Consider the following 19,908-nt stretch of genomic DNA (forward strand, 5'->3'; position numbering starts at 1 on the left):
GTTACATGTACTCTCCAACATGCCCTTCTCTCCTCTGATGAGGACCCTCATCACCTCATACCTGGAGCTATTGCAACAGTTGCCGGTGGGTCTCCCTGTCCCTTGTCTCTCTCCAATCCAATCCAATCCAATCCAATCCACCCTCCCGTCCAGCCACGAATGGGATTTGTCCCCATGTTGTCTCCTCCATTAGATTGTGGGTTCCTTGAAGACAAAAACTGTCTTTTGCTTCTTTTTGAATTCCTTGCCCAGCACAGGATAGACTCTTACTAAATGTTTATTGAAACGAAGCTCAGGGAGCCTTAGTGAGACCACGAAAGTAGTAAGCATCTGCGTTGGAATTCGAACCCAAGTCCTTTCTCATTCCCACCATATCTAGAAGAGCCCTTTTCTAGTGAGGAAGAAACATAAACAAATTCCTGAATTAATCTTGGAAAAGTGTACAGGCATCCAGTAATAAGCAAATTGGAAACAACTATATTATGCAATGCATGTAGGTCTGCAAGCAGGAAGACTATTAGAATTCAAGGCGTATGATAAATAAACTTGAGACCCGAAGTGTATTTTTGAGCTCAAGGAGCAACGTGCAGACTCATGCATAGTTCGCGCTCCTGTCTCTTTAAGATGACTCTGATGGAATCCGCAGTCTTGCTCGGGAGGGGCGACTACAAGTCCCAGTGTGCTTTGGGGCCGCCTGCGTGCCCTGAGACAGCCAGAAACTACCAGTCCCGGCGTGCTTCGGTTGGGAGCCTAGGCACGTGGGTGGTGCCGGGGGGAAGCTGCTACCTCTCGCTTCCCGGACACCAGGTCCTCCCAGAGTCCTGACTCACACTGTGGCTTCCCGCGGCCGGAGATGGAGTCTTCAGAGGAGACTACGGGCACCTTGAAGCCCTGTCTGCTGCGCCGCAACCGGAGCCGGGAGCACCATGGCGCGGCGGCCTCCTGCCTGGAGGACCTGAAGCAGAAGGGTCCGAGCGGGGTCCCGGGATGGGGGAAGGAATTCCTGGAGGAGGGGTGTGAGGAGTACAGAGTTGAGAGGGAGGGAGAGCTCCGCCTGGACCCATTTCACAGAAAAGGAAACTGAGGCAAGGGGGGAGCCCCGGTCTCTGCCCTCTTGGGAGACTAATACCCACTGTATCATGCTGAGACTTTCTGAGTGCCCCGTGAGCCCTGGGGGTTGGGTAGCGGGGGATATGGGGAAGTGGGGTGAAAAAGGAGATGGTATCACTTTGGGGCTCAGCCCGGAAGGATTCCTCCGAATCCGTCCCTGACAGCGTCTCTGGAGGCCTTGGATGGCCTCACCTACACTTGGTCCCTATAGATGCCGAGCCCTGGGGAATTGGCATCCAAACCAGCGCCCAGTTTGCAGCCCTGGGACCTGGGCTTGCACCCCTGGGAGCGGTCACTTGCCTACTTTAGCTCATCCCCCTTACTTAACAAATCATCTCGATGCTGGCTGCCTTACAGTCTTGGCCCAGACCGGGCCTTTTTTTAGACCGAAGGGGAAGCCAGGCAGAGCTCATGAATGCCTCCCTAATGGAGCTTTGGCATTACTCAGATCGAAATTGCAGGTTGGCATCAGGGCTCCATAAGTTCCATTAGCATGTCCTGGCCTTGGGTGGTTGTGTAAGAGGCCTCTGCCCCCAGAGCTGGGGTCCCTCCAGCTTTTCTTCCACTTAGCCTGCCCTGGGATGTGGAAGGGCAAAGTTGGGAGAGCCCTTCAGTGGTTTTTATTTATCCAGGATTTTTTATCTTGGGTGTTGCCCTGGGGACAGCCTCTTGCCCAGGGAGAAAGGAGGTGAGAGTTACTAATACCAAGCCCTCCTCTTTCTGTTCAAGTTTTTAGAGTGCTTCACAACCAAAGATACTTCCTTGGAAATGACACGTCAGACATAAAGAAACAGATTTGGGGGCCTTTGGCTCAAATCGGGCAGACTTGCAACTTCCTCAGTCTGTGAAATGGGGATAGTTTTATGTAGACTAATCACCCTGCAGGGGTGTTACAGAGAAAGCTTTTTAATTTTAGTTGGCAGCTATTACAACCTGCAATGCCAGTGTACTTGGAGAAGCATTTATTAAGCTTCTCTGTTGTATGCTAGGATAACTAGGAGGTAGCAGTGGTGGATAGAGTCTGAGGCCTGGAGTCAGGAAGACCTGAGTTCAAATTTGGCCTCAGACAATAGCTTTGGGACCCTGGGTAAGTCATTTGACCCTGTCTGCCTCAGTTTCCTCATCTATAAAATGAGTTGGAGAAGGAAAGGGCAAACTGCTCCAGTATCTCTGCCAAAAAAAAAAACAAACCCCAAATGGGGACACAGAGACACAGCTGAAATGAGACTGAACAGCACAAATTGTATGTGAGAGACACAAATGAAACTGGCTTGCCCTAAAGAGCTTATGCTCTACATGGGGGATATATATGATAATTTGCTAGAAGGCAGAGGATGGGTGATAAGAAAAGTCTTCCCATAGTGAGGATGGCAAAAGGAGCTGAGATTTCTTAAGAGGTGACATGAAAATAGTTGTGTATTTCAAGAATAGGCAGCAGCCTTTGCAAATGTGCAGGTGTTGGAGATAAAATATATCCTGAGTTTGGGTAACAAGGAGGCCAGTCTGGCTGAAATTTAGAATTTTTTTTTTTAACCCTCACCTTCCATCTTAGAATCAACTTCTCTGTATGGGGTTCCAAGGCAGAAGAGAAGTAAGGACTAGGCAATGGGAGTTAAGTGACATGCCCAGGGTTACACAGCTAGGAAGTCTCTGAGGTCATATTTGAACCCAGGTCCTCCCATCTCTGGGGTGGACTCTCAATCCACTGAGCCACCTAAATACTCCCCAAATTTAGAGTATTTAAAGTGGAATCATACAAGGTCAGCCTGAAGCCAGACTATGGAGGGGTTTTTTAAGTGCCAGACAGAGGCTTTTGTAGTTTGTTTTAAAGGTGTTTGAGAGCCACTGAAGAATAAACAGTGTTGTTCAGTTGTGCCTGACTCATTGGGGTTTTCTTGGCAAAGACACCAGTGTGATTTATCCTTTCCTTCTCCAGCTCATTTTACAGATGAAAAAACTGAGGCAGACAGGGTGAAATGACTTGGTTAAGGTCACACAGCTCATAAGTATCTGAGACTGGATTTGAACTCAGGTCTTCTTGACTCCAGATCCAACACTCTGCTACTTAGCTGTCCTAAGGAATAATGAAAAGATGGACTTCATTCCCTTTGTAGGCCTGTATTTAAGGTGTCTTGTACTGTCTCCCTTAGCATGTGATATCCTGGAGATTGACAAGTCTTTGGAGCCCATCACTTTGGTCCTGGCAGAAGATGGCACCATAGTGGATGATGAAGATTACTTCCTGTGTTTACCTTCCAACACCAAGTTCGTGGCCCTCACTTGCAATGAGAAGTGGACATACAGCAATACAGGTGAGAAGCTCTGGCCCACATCCATTGTGATGGTGTCCATACGCGCAACCCAGACCAGTGAAGCATTTTAGGAGTGATGTATTATTTTGAGACCCCATTGGAATCATGTTTGCAAAGCATTTTGCAGACCTTCAAGCACTGATTCCTGTTGTTATTATTTGGGAGTCAGGAAGACTTCTCTTTCTGAGTTCAAATCTGGCCTCAGACACTTCCTACTGTGGGACTCTGGGCAAGTCACTGAACCCTGTTTATCTCAGCTTCCTCTTCTGTAAATTGGGCTGGAGAAGAAAATGGCAAACCATTGCAGGATCTTTGCCAAGAAAACCCTAAATGGGGTCGTGAAGAAGAGTCAGAAATGACTGAACAACAATTATTGAGTGGCTCTATCACTACCACTTGGTGGTAGGAACTTTTTGGTGTAAGAATCCTTTCTGCTGGGACAGTGGGGCACCTATCTCTAATTTAAGAGATTCTCCCATTAGCCCAGAGAGTGTCTACCCAGGATCACACAGCTAGTAAGTATCAGTCTAGGATCCAATTTCTTAAGCTCTTTGGACCTCAGTTTCCTCTTCTGTCAAGTGAGGAGGTAAGACTAGATGACCCCAAGGTCCCTTTCAGCCCTACATGATTCCAGTATGGAGCTGCTGTTGTTCATTTGTTCAGTCATGTCCAACTTGTTTGTCCATGAGGTTTTCTTGGCAAAAATAACTGGAGCAATTTGCATTTCCTTCTCCAGTGTGTCTCCATTTTATAGATGAGGAACTGAGGCAAATAGGGTTAATAACTTGCCCAGGGACACACAGCTAGTAAGTGTCTGAGGCCAGATTTGAACTCAGGAAGACTTATCTTCCTGACTCTCTCCACTGAGCCACTTATTTGCCCCTGTTGGGGTAATAGTGGGAAGCAAATATTTAGGCCACTCAAAAAGTTTGGTGATGCGAAGTCTAAGCCAAACCTACATGTATAGAGCATCTTTCTTCAGAGTAATTAAAAATAGTTTCTTGTATCAGCAATTTAAGAGCCCTTTCTGGTTTTCTCATGAATCAGTGTTTTCTTTTTTTGTTTGTTTTAAACCTCTACCTTCCGTCTTGGAATCAATACTGTGAATGGATTCCAAGGCAGAAGAGCAGTCAGGGCTAGGCAATGGGGGTCAAGTGACTTACCCAGGGTCACACAACTGGGTGTGTGCAGATTTGAAACTAGGACCTCCTGTCTCTGGGCCTGACTCTCAATCCACTGAGCTACCCAGCTGCTCCTGAATCAGTGTTTTCTATACCATAAAGAAAATACTCCCAGAAGCTCTAAGTGAGTCCCCTGTACAGTGTCCCACCAAGGGGCCCTCTAGACTCTGCCTGGAGCCCTCTAGAGGGGAGCTCACCCCTCAGCCCCTTCTCTTGGACAGCTCCCACTGAAGAGAGATTTTCCTGCTGTCAAGCCTTCAGCTTCCAGCCAGGGGACTGTTGTCTCTTCCACAGTTTGGGGCTGTCTCTTGTTTTGGGGTGTATCAAGCCCCCCCCCCCCCCGCTGTTCTGACAAGTCCAGCCTTTTCTCTTCCTATGGGTCAGATGGGGGCACAGCGTGGCTCTCCCAGGAGTCCTTCGAGAGCAGAGACGAAGTGGACAGCAGTGGGGGGTGCAGGTGGAAAAACCTGGCCCGACAGCTCAAAGGAGATTTCTCCAGCATCGTCCTTCTGGCTGAGGAAGATCTGCAGGTAAGGCTCCTTCCTCAACCCACCCACAGCCCTCACCCTCCCTCTGCCAGCCCAATACACCCAAGGCTTTCCCTGCCTCTTCTGTTGGCTGTCAAAAACCATGACGTCATCTATGTCGAGAACCATGACGTCATCTATGGAAGAAATGTCTCACACCAACCCAGGGGAGGAGTCAGAGGCAGGAGCCAGGCTTTCCGGCCTCCAACACTGCTGTTTCTCTGGGGTCCGTTTTTTAGAAATAGGGACCAATAGGTTTTGTCATTCATTTAGAAATCCTTCCTTTACCAGAGGCAAACCTGCTCAGGTCTTCCCTTTGCATCCACCTCATCCTCCTTTTCTTTTCTTCTGTTTTTTACACTTTTACCTTCTGTCTCAGCATCACTTCAAAGATAGAAGAATGGCAAGGGCTAAGCCGTGGGATTAAGTGACTCTCCCAGGGTCACACAGCTAGGAAGTGTCTGGTGCCAGATTTGAACCCACTGAGCCGAGAAGCTGCCCCCCCTTCCTTTCCCCAGCCTTTTACACACAAGAGACCCTCAGTAAATGTTCTCTGAGTGAATTAGTACTGCTGTGCCTCCTTTTAAGTGTAAAACTGAAAATATCCTTGACTGGTTATCTTTTCAGCACTCAGACCACAAGTGGGAAGAAGTCTCCCCCGCTGAGTGCACTCAGACTTCTTCTGAAAAATGGGGTGTAGATCCTTCTTCCCTGGACCATTTAAAGTGTATTAGGTGGGGGGTCCCAGAGCACTGGCCTTGGAGCCGGGAAGCCTGGCTCCTGCCTCTGACTCCTCCCCTGGGTTGGTGTGAGACATTTCTTCCATAGATGACGTCATGGTTCTCGACATAGATGACGTCATGGTTCTCGACAGCCATCAGAAGAGGCAGGGAAAGGCTCCCTCATGAGCCCATTCACAGATCTTTTAGTCATCGGAGAGTGACTCATCCATCACCCACTTGTTTTTCTGTTTGGTTTGATCTGTGTAACTACAGATTTGTGGGCATCCCGCTTTGGGTTTGTGCTCTCGTGGAGTACACTGATGTTGCTATTGGCCTTGGAATGTTTTCCTTTGGGCGGGGTGGGGGATTAGACCAAAGTGAATTTAGGGACTTCCCAGCGTGGAAGCCCCCTTTACCGACACAGACTGGTAGGGGTCAGAAGCAAGACTTAGCCGCGGGTCCTCCTGACTCAAAGGACAAACCTTCATCCACTCTGCTAGGGGGCTCTTCTCTTCCTTTATTCCAGACCTGTGATCTCGAGCAGGATGAGGGAGAAACTCCCAAGGAGGAAACTACGTCAGCCGATAAAAAGTAGGGAGGGAGAGCAGGGGCTCATCTCTCGGGGGCAGTGTGGGACCGGCACCCGGGGCACGGAGAGATGCGCTGGCTTGCCCACAACCCCACCCCTACAATCAGAATGAGAATTTGGATCAAGGCCTGCCTACCTCGAAGGCTGGCCTTCTCCCTGCTCTCCCACCCGGCCTCTCCCTGGCATTATTAGTTACTCCTTTTTTTTCATCAAAGGGAAAATGGGCAAAGATTAATTTTTTTCTTTAATTTTTAAATTCTAAAATAGAAAAATTAAATTCTTTGTATAGCTGGGTCTGAGGGCAACTGGGTGGCACAATAGAGAGAGCATCAGTAAGATCTGAGTTGAAATGTGACCCTGGACAAGTCACTTCACTCGTTTCCCTCAGTTTCCTCATCTGTAAAATGAGCTGGAGAAGGAAATGGCCAGGAACACCCCAAATGGGATCCCGGAGTCAGAAACAACTGAACAGTGTTTACTGGTGTGGTGTACATTTTTCTCCCTCTCTTACCCAGCCTCTCCCTGGCATGATTCCTTTTCTTTTTCCTCAGTCAGGCTCGGACAAATTAAATCCACCGTAGAGCAGGCTTACTCGTCTCATACTTTCTCTTCCCTAGCCAGAATGCTTCCCACGGTCGTTCATTAGCTCCTGGAAAAGGTTCAGGTGACTCACTGAAGCTGGGGAAATTGTAGTTGATTTGATAAGACCTTTTCCCTATAACCTTATTTGCCTCTCGTTTCTCCCTTCTGTTCTGTGCCAGGTGCTCATTGACGTTCCCTGCCCAGACTTGGCTCAGGAACTCTCCCAGAGCCCGGAAAAAACTCAGGACCTCCAGAATACACTCCAGCAGGTGCTAGACCAGAGAGAAGAAGCCCGGCAGTCCAGGCAGCTCCTGCAGCTCTATCTCCAGGCCTTGGAGAAAGAGGGTGGCATCCTGGCCAAGCAGGCAGGTGAGGCTTCCTGGCTGGAGAGAAGAGCCCCCAAAGAGAAGCCACACACACACAGGGCCACCAGCCACATCTGAGCTGCTGTGAGGTGGGACTTCCCTGTTGGTGGCAACCTCCCCCCTGACCCAGGTCTAGGCCTGTACTGGGCCAGCTGTCAATCACTGTCTTGGGGGCAGCTGGGTAGCTCAGTGGATAGAGAGCCCGGCCTAGAGACTGGGTTCAAATGTGGCCTCAGACACTTCCCAGCTGTGTGACCCTGGGCAAGTCCCATGACCGCCATTGCCCAGCCCTTCTCTTCTGCCTTGGAACCAATGTACAGTACTGATTCTAAGGCAAAAGATGAGGGTTAATAAATATATCTATCTATCACTATCTGATGGGCTGCCTTGCAGAGTCTGAGGCTACTTTGGATGAAAAGATGGACGAAGTGGACTCAAGGGGTGCCGGCCACATCACACTGTCCAGTCACGTCTTAACAGTGCTCAAGGAAAAGTCCTTCCCAGAGCTGAGCTTGTCCAGCCAGGATTTAGAGGTAGGTGGGCAGATATCTGTTTAAGGCATCCTGTCAGGCCTGGGAGGGGGACAGGACTTGGCACTTGCAAGTCCATGGCACGTTGTCCTTAGGAATGGCTGGGCTTTTTTCCCTCTTAAAGGCCTGGTTGAAGATTGAGTGTGGCTAGTTGTGTGACCCTGGGCAAGTCACTTCACCCTCATTGCCTGGCTCTTCTGCCTTGGAACCAATACACAGTATTGATTCTAAGATGGAAGGTAAGGCTTTAAAAAAAAAAGATTGCGTGTGGGAGACATGTCTTTTAAATTAAAAACAATCTTGAGGGCAGTTAGGTAGCTTAATTAAAGATGGCCAGGTCTGGAGACAGGAGGTCCTGGGTTCAAATTTGGCCTCAAACATTTCCTAGCGCTGTGACCCTGGGAAAGTCACTTAACCCCCATTGCCTAGCCCTGACACTCTTCTGCCTTGGCACCAATACACAGTATTGATTCTAAGATGGAAGGTGAGGGCTTAAAAAAAGACTTTTTTTTTTTTTAAGATACATTTTGAGTATCAGTGGAATTGTTTGTCCACTCTTGGAGAGGAAAGGGAGACAACATGCACGAATCATATAACTTTGGAAAACTTATTTATAAATTTGTTATTGGAATATAATAAAGATTAAAAAAGAAAGAAAAAGTATAATTGTAGATCATAGGAGCAGAGCATAAAAGCTGGAAGGGATGTTGGAAGCCATCAAGTCTTTTTTTCCAAAAGAGAAACTGAGTCAAGTGATTTGCCCAGAAGCCAAAGCCAGGACTTGAAAACGGGTCTTCTGACTCCAAATCCAGCATTCTTTCCACTGTAGGACTCTTGCTTCCCCTAAAAACCTCTACCACCGTCTCCCACGGTTGTTGTGAGGCTCACGGGAGGAGATAAGGCCCAGGAAGCGCTTGGGAGGCGTTACAACATGTTGGCAATGTAAATCAGGAAAGATCAGATGAAATCCTATGTGAAGCGCTGAGCTCGGGGCCTGGCACAGCAGCGCTCTCTTCCCTTGCTTTCCCAATCATCATTTGGGCTCCTGATAAACCACGGATCCTCAAGGCAGAGCGGAGCCGGAGGCAGAGCCAAAGTCCTGATTTTTTCCCCCTTCTGCTTGCAGTTGGTGACCAAGGAGCCCCCAGAGGCGCTGGCCCGTGCGTTAAGCTGGGACCTCGAGAAGGCCGAGGCAGTCCAAGGAGCCTGTGAGCAGCAGCTCAGCCTGCGCCTCCAGCAGGTCCAGAGCCTGAACTCCCTGCACAGTCTTTCGGCCAGGAAGAATTCTCTGACCGAAGAGCCCGGGAGCCTCAAACGGGCCAAGTGAGCTCCTTCCCGCCCCCGGCTCGTGGCCGAACAAGGGCGGGCATTGGGCACTTCCTCAGAGACTCGGAAGGGCAGGACCTGGGACGCCCCTCATTCTCCCTGTCCACCCCTGTCTCGGGGCGGCTGCCGAACAGGCGACCACGTCTTGTATCCCTTTCAGAAAGCGGTCCTCCTGGGCCCCCGAGAGCACTGTCGGAATCTGGCTACACAGACAAGAATACTCCTCAAACTCCTGCTTTGGTGGGGATGCTTTGGAGGGTCTCTTCTGTGGCCAGACCTGAAAAGACTGGGGGGGGGGGGGAGGGGAGCTTTGAACCTTGAGTCTGGAATCACTGGAGGCAGCAGGGGGCTGCGTAGCTCCCTCCTGAGGTCTCAGAGAGGCAGCGGGGTTTGGCAGGAGTGGACACCCACTGGCCGCTGCGGTCCTGGACGAGAGAGAAGGTGGTGTTGGATGAGAGACCCGAAGTGTATAAATAAGAGTTCTGTAGAGGTCATCTCCCTGGCTTCCCACATGCACTCTGCCAGGCAGGTGCTAATCTTATTCCCATTTTATAGAGGACATAATTAAGGCTCAGAGGAGATGGTTCGCCTGTGGGTAGAGAGCTGGGAAGCAAGAGACGGGCTTGGACCTCGGTCTCACTACCTGCGAGTCCGGTGCCGAGCCCCTCCTCTAATCGCATCGACAGAATGCTCCCATGTGCGTGTGTATATAATAAAAGATTCTCGTTGTGAAATTGGCCGGGTGTCCCTGGGAACCGCGGGGTGTCCACGCTCCCCTGCTCGCCTCTGCCTGGCGCGGGCCGGCGTGGCCCCTCAGAGGGAGAATGTTGCCGAGCCACAACATCAGGGCCTGGGCTCCTGGGGGGGAGGGAGGGAGGGGGACGGAGAGCGTCTTTCGTGTTTGCTCCCATTCCACCCGAGGGAGGGGAAGCCTCTCACACACTCGCACACTGTGCTGATAACATTCCAGCCAGCCTACATCTGATAAAAGGCCGCACAGACTCTGAAGCAATAGCAGTATGCAGCATGTGTGCGCCTAATGGTACAGCGTTCAGATCAAACTAGGAACCGAAGGAGGAAATAAGCCTTACAACCATACTAGGCTGATCCACACCCCTATTTCTTTCCTACCTCTTTCAAAGTTTCCTGTTTCTGTTTCTTCTTTGGGGACAAACTTACTGAACTTGTTAAAACCTTTACCTTCTATCATAGAACCAATACTAAGTGTCATTTCTAAGAGAAAGGAGCAATCAGGGCTAATTGGGGTTAAGTGACTTGTCCAGGGTCACACAGCTAAGAAGTATCTAAAGCCAGATTGAAATTCAGGACCTCCTCTCTCTAGGCCTGGCTCTCCATCTGCTGAGCTCTGTAGCTGCCCCTACCAAATTCATTTTTTTTAATGTTTTGATCCCTTCTGATTTTATATTGCACTCATACATTGTCACCCTTTCCCTAAATGAGCCTCCTCTTATGAAAAAACAAACACATAAATAATATATATATTTAATATATAAATAAATATGTAATATATGTTTAACATACACAAGTAAATGCTTAATGTGTATATATTTAATATACAAACACTTAATATTTATGTTAACATAAATACCTAATATATTTAATATATGTAAGTAAATGCTTAATGAGCATATATTTAATAGAAAAATAAATACTTAATATTTATATATTATATAAAATAAATAATAGTCAATATATACTCAAGTATTTATATTAATATATTAATATATGAACAAATTAATATTAATTATATTAATACATGAACAAATATTTGATACATATTTAATATATACAAGTAAATGCTTAAAGTGTATATAATATATAAATACTAAGGTATTTCTATTAATTATATAAACAATTACTTCATATTTATATATTAACATATAATAAATACTTAATGTGTATATAAAATATAGAAATACATACTTAATAAGTATATACTCAATATAAACATTTTTATATATAAATTCTTAAGACCAACCAATATGGAACCCATTTCTGACCATGTATACAGTGCCCCACTTCTGCTAAGAGCAGGAAGGTACCTTCTTAGTTCTTCTTTTTTCATTAAATTGTAAGCTTTTAAATAATATTTAATTTAATTTTTTATTTTAATAAGTTTTCACACGCGTTTTCCAGAGTTATATGGTCCCAATTGTCTCCCTTCTCTCCATTCTCCCAGAGTTGACAAGCAATTCAATCTGGGTTATACATGTATTATCACACAACACATATTTTCATATTATTCGTTTTTGTAAGTGCATGTAGATTGTCAGCTTTTTGAGGGCAGGGACTGTCTTTTGCCTTCTTTTGTATCATTGTGCCTGACTCTTGTTCACTTGTGTCAGACTCTTCATGACCCCACTGACCATAATACACCAGATCTTCTCCATGGACTTTTCTTGGCAAATTAATACTAGAGTGGTTCACCATTTTCTTCTTCAATGGATCGCTTTTTTGTCAAAAACTCTTTGCTCTGAGCTGTCTTGGAGTAACCCTGCATGGCCTAGCTCATAGTTTCATTGAACTACACAAACCCCTTTGCCATGTGTAAGGGGGAAAAGGGGTTAATTTTTAAAGGGTTGGACTTGATTATTTAAGAGGGTGGTCACCAGGAATTTAATTCCAAAGAGATTTTATTTACAATGTAATACAAAATGCTGAAAGAGTGAAGCAAAAAATCAGAGAGAGGATAAGGTAAGATATCTAGCCTGAGCACTAAGTAATTTACTCCTGCCCCCCTCGAGCAGGGAGAGTTAGTTTCAGCCAGCCTTGGCAAAGCAGAAGACCCGGGAAGTTTCTCAAGGGGATAGGTCTTTCCTGAGGTCGATCTCTTCAGAGAAAAAGCCAGCAGTTAAAGAGTCAGCTTTTTCGCTCACCACATGTCAGTCCAGTCAGCAGATCCTTCTGCCCCTCTTTACCAGCCTCAACTCAAAAGCATGAAGAATTGACCTCTCACAGGAAGTAACAGCTCCTTTTAAAGACTCTTCCTTCATGTCACTTCCTGTGTCTTCCCTTAATTTTACATCTACCAATCACAGTTGACACTCTGCTCTAGGACTGCCCAGAAGGCAGTCAGTCGATTCTGATTCATCACCCACTATTGCACAGGTGGGTAACAGACCTCCCCCACTCAGGTGTGAATGGGGTGCTTGCACCCTTGGTGATTAAATCTAAAAATGGGCAGATCTCCCCATTACTGTAAGTAGGGTGTTTACGCTTTCAGTGATTAAATTTAAAAATAGGCAGATCTCCTACTCAACTTTAAGTGCCATGTTCTAAAAGTAGGCAGGGGTTACAATTTAATCTTCACAATCAAGGGAGAGTTAAGTATTTTCATTGTTTTAGTCAGGGGAGAGTTAGTTTTAATCTTCACACATGACAAGGCAGTGATCCTAATATACATTCAAGGATTGATTGATTCTTCTGGGCCCAGATAAGTCATTGCAAGTATTCTGCATTTGGCTTCTGGTATTGACTTCCTGGTATGTGGTGGTTTCCTGGGGAATTCAATTAGCTCTTTCTTGGACCTGGTCCCCAGGACTCCAGAATTAAGGGTCCTGAACATTTTCCGTGTCAAGGACTCTTCCCCCTCCTCACAGTCTAGGGAAGGCCTTATATGAATCTCTTCTCAGAGTAAAGCTTCTAAATAACTCAAGGAAATGTTCCATTTCACTTAGAAATAAATGAACAACAACAAAATGTTAATACCATTATTCTGTTGGTTTCACCCTGCATCAGTTGATACAAATTTTCCCAAGTTTCCATCCATTCTTTCTAATGGTTGTTCCAGATATCAGACTGACAGCCTTTATGTATCTCAATCTGTTCAGTCTACCTTCTTTTCTCTAATGGATGGGCATCCTCTGTTTCTACAACTTTTGTTACCACCAGAAGTGAAATATTTTTGGGATACCCCTTGATGAACTGCTCCAGAGTGGGACGGAAGAGTCAGAGGATCTGGAGAGTCAGTGACTTTCCTGGATTTGCCCTTGTAAAGGCTCTTGGTTCTGGGGGTCACCTCTGTCCTTTTTATTCCTGGCATTCATCGAACTGATTCCATTTCACCCTCGTTCCTGGCCTGGAGCCCAGGTCTAGCTGGAGAAAACCTGACATCGGCAGGCTAAGACTGCCTTAAAGCAAACATCAGAGCTGTTTTCTCTTTTGATGATGATCCCCAGAAACTGACCCCCATCCGTTAATATGGCAGGACATTATGGTTAATTTTTTTTTAAAGCGTACCTGTTGCAAAGAGCCTCGAGTCTTGGGTCTGCATAGAAAGATGGGACTGTCTCATAGGCCTTGCTGTCATCTTAGTAGCTTCCAGGAAATCTAATCAGTTCCTTGAAACTGGTCCAGAGGACCCCTGTTCCTTGGCCTAAGAAAGAAGTTTTTAACCTTTTAGAGGGTTGTGGACTCCTCCTGTTGGCAGTGTGGTAAAGTCATTGGACCCCTTCTCAGAATAATATTTTTAAAATAATATTTTAAAATGAAATTTTAAATAATATTTTTAAAATAAATATTTTAAATAATTGGAGGATAGGCGGATTTTTAGCTAGAGATTAAAGATTCATTTTTACCCCATCCACAATCACAAACACCCTGAAATCTATCCCAGGTGTGAATTTTAAGTCTCCATCTTGGTCTAGCACCCAAAAATTGTGCACACCCACACTACACGGGCATGTGCTAGTCAATGACAAATCAGAAATAACTAACTGCCCACCTGGGCTGTCCTAAGCCAAGCTAGAGCCAACCATTGGCATTTGTGAGACACAGGAAGTGAGGTAAGGAACAGCCTCTGGAATTCGCTCACTTCCTGTGGAGAGAGCTAGATGGGAGTTGGGGTTAGGAGCTTGGACAGGGAGGATGCCCGCAGACAGCTTTCCTTCAGATCACTCACGTGAGTTAAGGACTGATTCTTTCCACCTTGGCCCTTTGGGCCTAAAACTCCCTCTGCCTTGGTCAGAGGTTGAGTAGCCCTTTCCCTTATCTCTTCTCTCCTTCTCTCCCTCTCCTTTCCCTACTCCCAGTGTGATTAAACCTCCATAAACTCCATTCTGACTTGAGTGTTTCATTTTAGGAATTTCATAAGTAAATTCCTTGGCGGCCATTGTTCAATATTACATAAATCCTGTAGCCACATTTTTAACCATTACAGGTGCTCATAACCTCTCCCAGAAGCCTAAAATTTCTACCATTACACAGGTTAAAAAAAACTATGTCCTAGAGGTGCTTCATTCTCTCTTTTTTTATATACTCTCTGAGAAATTTTCTTTAGAGCCTTTTTCTTTTAAAAGTTTTATTGATTGATACATGTATAATCCAGTGGAATTTCTCGATGGTTATGGGAGCGGGGAGGGAGGAGGGAAGGGAAAGAACATGAATCATGTAACCATGGAAAAATATTCTAAATTAATTAAATAAATGAAATTTTTAAATGTATTGGCAGGCCAGCACAGAAGATAGAGCACTCGGTATGGTATCAGAAGGACCTGGATTCAAATTTGGCCTCAGGTCACTTAGCCCCAATTGCCTAGTCCTTGCCACTCTTCTTTCTTAGAATTGATACTAAGACAAGGTTAGGGTTTTAAAAAAATGTTATTGGCTTGCTTTTTTTTTTTTAATATATATCAGTTACTTTCAGAATACACTTCTGCTACCTTGAATCCACCATTATAAAGGGGAAGTCACATCAACACACATTTCTTAAGTGCCTCCTGTGTGCCAGGTACTGTAATAAATGCTGGGGTATGAAAGAATTGAGGGGATTAGATCAATAAGTGGCTAATTATGGGAATGGAGCGAACCATACTCTATCTTGTGACTCAGTTCTGGAGCTAGCTCACTTCTCTTTCTATTCAATTATGGGTCTAGTCCAATTTCTGTCTTGTGACAGATTTTGAGAATTAGGAGAAAACGTTATTGCATTATTTGAACCCAGCCCTGTGTGCCTGGGAAACTGGGCCACCCCTACCTGCTGCTTAGAGACCCTCAATGAGGGACATACAATCTGCTTGGATCCAAAGATTGACACAAGGAGTTTTCTCACAATTATTGTCTCAAACCACCCTTATATTTTATTCAAAAACTGGCCCTGTATGGATAGACAAATCAGTTGTTGTTTCCACATTCCTTTGGTTGTTTACAGAGGTTGGGAGGAGTGGAACCCTTTTTCAGGCTCTCCCAACTTGGAAAATCCCTAATCCAATTAGAAATCAAATTACCTAATGTTGTGTTGTTTCCTTTTAAATAATCGGCCTTATTTATTGTTTTTAATGTATAAACATCTGTTTCCCCCTGCATTTGGGGTCCAGCCCTAAGTTGAGGAAGTGGCCTGGTCCCGATTTGTTAGGCAATTGGCATGCATTGCTTCATAAATCAAAACGCCCAGAAGTCAAAACCTTTGTTTCCTCATTCATTGCTCTTTCACCCAACACAGATACAAAGAAAGATTAAAAATAACCCCTGTCCTTGAGGAGACTGGTGGGTGTTTTTATTCTCAAAGCCTGCATAATACAGTGCCTAGCACCGAGGAGGGATTGATTCAGGGGGAGGGAAAAGAAGGAATCACTTCTTGTTGGAGATAGACTTCGAAGGAAGGAAACCCAAGATCCAAAGACCGGGGAGAAGGTGAGGAGCAGAGCAATCCAGGCAGGGGGATCGCGGTGCCGAGGGAGATCATTGGAAAGTGTTAGCACAGAGCCTGGCATAGAGCAAGCACAATGTAACGTTAGCTATTGTGATTATTATCAACTGAGCTAATACTTGTTTTTTAGCATTTAGCATTTAGCACAGTGCTTAAATGTTAGTTATTATTATCATTTTTACAAACTGAGATAATAATTGTAAAGTGCTTAGCACAGTGCCTAGCGCATGGTGATTGCTATATAAATATTAGCTATTATTATTTATTATTATTTTAGGCTTCACCAGTGGGAGAGAGGTTTATGAAAGGAATTAACTCTCCTAATAATAAGACAAAAATAGGATGTGGAGGGCAGCACCTTGTCAAGACGGATGATAGCTTTCCATTGGTCATGTTTAAACCTTAGAACCCATGTCAAATGTCAGCCTCTATTAAATAGTTGCCTTCTTCCTTCCTTTCTTCCTTCCTTTCTTCCTTCCTTCCTTCCTTCCTTCCTTCCTTCCTTCCTTCCTTCCTTCCTTCCTTCCTTCCTTCCTTCCTTCCTTCCTTCCTTCCTTCCTTCCTTCCTTCCTTCCTCCCCCATCTCTCTCTCTCTCTCTCTCTCCCTCCCTCTCTCTCTCTGTCTCTCTCTGTCTCTGTCTCTGTCTCTCTGTCTCTCCCTCTCTCTGTCTCTCTCTCTGTCTCTTTCTCTCCCTCTCTCCCCCCCCTCTCTCTTTCTCTCTCTCTCTTTCTCCCTCCCTCCCTCCCTCCCTCCTTCCTTTGACCCTTCTTTTTTGCTTTCTTTCCCCTTTTTAAAAAACACTCACCTTCTTTCTGGTATCAATTCTATAGTCATAAGAGTGGCAAAGGCTAGTTAGTAAGGAAAGAGAGAGAGAGAGAAAGTCTCTCTTTCTCTGCTACTCTTATGTATTAGAATTGATACTAATAAAGTAAGCGTTTTTTTAAAAAGGGAAAAGAAAGAGAAACAAAGAAAGAGAGAGAGAAATAAAGAGAGAAAGAGAGAAAGAAAGAGAGAGACAGAAAGAGAGAAAAAAGAAAAGAAAGAAAAAGAAAGGAAGGAAGGAAGGAAGGAAGGAAGAAAGAAAGAAAGAGAGAAAGAAAGAGAGAGAGAAATAAAGAGAGAAAGAAAGAAAGAAAGAAAGAAAGAAAGAAAGAAAGAAAGAAAGAAAGAAAGAAAGAAAGAAAGAAAGAAAGAAAGAGAGAGAGAAAGGGAGAAAGAAAGAAAGAAAGAAAGAAAGAAAGAAAGAAAGAAAGAAAGAGAGAGAGAAAGGGAGAAAGGGAGAAAGAAAGAAAGAAAGAAAGAAAGAAAGAAAGAAAGAAAGAAAGAAAGAAAGAAAGAAAGAAAGAAAGAAAGAAAGAAAGAAAGGAAGGAAGGAAGGAAGGAAGGAAGGAAGGAAGGAAGGGAGAGAGAGAGAGAGAGAGAAAGGAAGGAAGGAAGGAAGGAAGGAAGGAAGAGAGGAAGGAAGGAAGGAAGAAAGAAAGGGAGGGAGGGAGGGAGGGAGGGAGGGGAGAGAAAATGAAGAAAGAAAGGAAGGAAAGAGGAGAGATGGGAGAGAGGAAGGAACAAAGGAAGAAAAGAAAGAAGGAAAAAAGGGAGGAAGGAAAGAAAAAAAAGGGAAAAAAATTTCCAAGATGAGCAATGTGTTTGTTTTAATTGTTTCTGTTTCTTTTTATAAAGGAGTATTTTTAATTTGTGATGTGGGGCTACAGATATTTAGATCACTGGGTAACAAGAGCCTCAACTTCAGAATCAGGAAGGCTTGGCTTGTGACAAGTTCTGCCTCCAGCACCTACAGACCATGTGGCCCTGGGAGAGGTCACTGCAGCTCTCAGTGCCCTAACCAACCTCCAAGGCTAAATTGCAGAGAGGATGCCAACCTACATTGGGAGAGGGGAGAGGGAGCTTCCTCCCAAGGGAATTCCCTAAACCAATGAAGGAGGTCACAAGTCTGGACCAAAAAAATCAGGGGGAAACAATTAACTTATAAGAAAGGTTGAGGGCAGCTGGGTAGCCCAGTGGATAGAAAGCCAGGCTTGGAAATGGGTCCAAATCTGGTCTCCTATACTTCCTAGCTGTGTGACCTTGGACAAGTCACAACCCCAATTCCCAAGCTTACCACTCTTCTGCCTTAAAACAGATAAGACATGATAAGGGTTAAAAAAAAAATAAAGACCAACTCAAAGAGGCCAACCAGGGTGATAAAGTCATGCCATAGAAAGATCAGTTAGAAGAACTAGGGAAAAGGTACGACTGTTATTATTAAGTATTCCAAGGGTCATTAGTCAGTCATCTGAGCAGCTGCTGCGTGTCAAACCCTGGGGATACAAAGGAAAGGTGACAGCTGGTCCCTGCCATCAAGGAGCTCATTGACTCTCCGGAGGGATGATGTCCAAAGAAGCTACGGATGGACGGGGCGAGCACTGAGAGGGATGGGGAAGGGCTTCTTCCCCTGAGCTGCCCAGCTGCCCCAATAATGTATATTCTACATATTATATTAATATGGCAATAATAAATTATAAAATATTAATAAATAATTCATATTAATGACATCAACTAGTAACAGCCTGTTGGTAGATATGCTGTAATATGTTCATAATAGCATATATTAATATTAATAAAGTTTATGAATAACATGTTAGGTATATTATCTCATTTGTTAATAATATTTTTTGTTAGCATTAATCAATTAATATGAATACTTTTAATTGAAAATAGTTTAAAGGTAGATTATTATATAAAATAATAATAGCATTATGATATTAATATTAGCACATTAGTATTATATAACATAATAATTATATATGACATTGTTGTTACTAATTAGTTCCTAGCTATTAATAATACCAACATAATAATAAAGGCAATAAAACATTCTAGATAGATGGCCAGCTTTATATTAATAATAATAATAATGGTGAGCATTCATACCATACTTTAAGGTTTGCAACGCACTTCACAAATATTGTCTCATTTGATCCTTGAAACAAATCCAGATGTTGGATACTATTATTATCCCCATTTTGCAAAGGAGAAAACCAAGGCACAAAACAGTTAAGTGACTAGCCCAGAGTTGCCTAAGTAGTAAGGATCCAAGACAGAATATGAGCCCAGGAGGGGGCAGCTGGGTGGCTCAGTGGATTGAGAGCCACGCCTAGAGATAAGAGGTTCTGGGTTCAAGTCTATCCTCAGACCCTTCCTAGCTGTGTGACCCTGGGCAAGTCACTTCACCTCCATTGCCTAGCCCTCACCACTCTTTTGTCTTGGAACCAGTATATAGTATTAATTCTAAGATGGAATTAATATACTATATATACAGTATATGGTATTAATTCTAAGATGGAAGGTGAGAGTTTAAAAGAAGGCAATAACCTATCCAGTGGTTAGATACTTCCTAGCTGTGTGACCCTGGGCAAGTCACTTGACCCCCATTGCCTAGCTCTTACCACTCTTCTGCCTTGGAACCCATACACAGTATTGACTCCAAGACGGAAGGTCAGGGTTTAAAAAAAAAAAGAATTTGAGCTCAGGAGTTCCTGACTCTTAAGTCCAGTGCATCAAGCCAAGGAGCCACCTCGTTGAAGACCTGGGTTCATGTTTTGCTTCCGACCCATAATGTCGGTGGGACCCTGGGCAGACCTTTTAGGGCTCTGCTTGGCGCAGCACAGGGGCCTCTCTGTATTGATGGAAGGAGCTTCCTCACCCGGGAGTTGCCCACCCTGATGAATTTCTGTGCCCAGAAAAGAAGAATCAATTCTAGAAGGTTCATTGATCGCTGCAGTTCTCAGCTATTACAAGGAAACAGTGCGGTCCGTGGCCTGGTCGTATTGCAGGCTGCAAAAATCTGGCAGCTACTGAATATCTAGGCAGGAGGTGTGGGAGCCCCAGACCCCTCTGAAGGAGCGAAGCCTGCTGGAGCCTCTGGAATCCTTTTTGTTGCTTCCATTCATATTCAGATTTCCATTTTTTCCCATTCTGTTTCACTTCCAATTCTATATT

General features: G+C 44.8%; 1 protein-coding gene across 1 annotated transcript; it reads left to right on the forward strand.

Annotated features, from left to right (window-relative positions):
• Positions 1 to 688: 688 nt before the first annotated feature.
• On the forward strand, positions 689 to 9,978 carry DFFA (DNA fragmentation factor subunit alpha). Its single transcript, XM_007491586.2, has 6 exons — positions 689 to 968; positions 3,261 to 3,422; positions 4,988 to 5,133; positions 7,203 to 7,392; positions 7,782 to 7,921; positions 9,045 to 9,978. The coding sequence occupies exons 1-6, from the start codon at positions 854 to 856 to the stop codon at positions 9,243 to 9,245; spliced, it is 954 nt and encodes a 317-aa protein (XP_007491648.1). The 5' UTR covers positions 689 to 853; the 3' UTR covers positions 9,246 to 9,978.
• The last annotated feature ends 9,930 nt before the right edge of the window (positions 9,979 to 19,908 follow it).

This window comes from Monodelphis domestica, chromosome 4, assembly GCF_027887165.1.
Source record: "Monodelphis domestica isolate mMonDom1 chromosome 4, mMonDom1.pri, whole genome shotgun sequence".
NCBI lineage: Eukaryota > Metazoa > Chordata > Mammalia > Didelphimorphia > Didelphidae > Monodelphis > Monodelphis domestica.

Bases quoted from the DNA above. Each gene is read 5' to 3' on its own strand.
- DFFA (XM_007491586.2), top strand. From the start codon at position 854: ATGGAGTCTTCAGAGGAGACTACGGGCACCTTGAAGCCCTGTCTGCTG. The intron at 7,393-7,781 runs GTGAGGCTTCCT...GCTGCCTTGCAG, and splicing joins CATCCTGGCCAAGCAGGCAG to AGTCTGAGGCTACTTTGGAT. The intron at 7,922-9,044 runs GTAGGTGGGCAG...TTCTGCTTGCAG, and splicing joins TGTCCAGCCAGGATTTAGAG to TTGGTGACCAAGGAGCCCCC.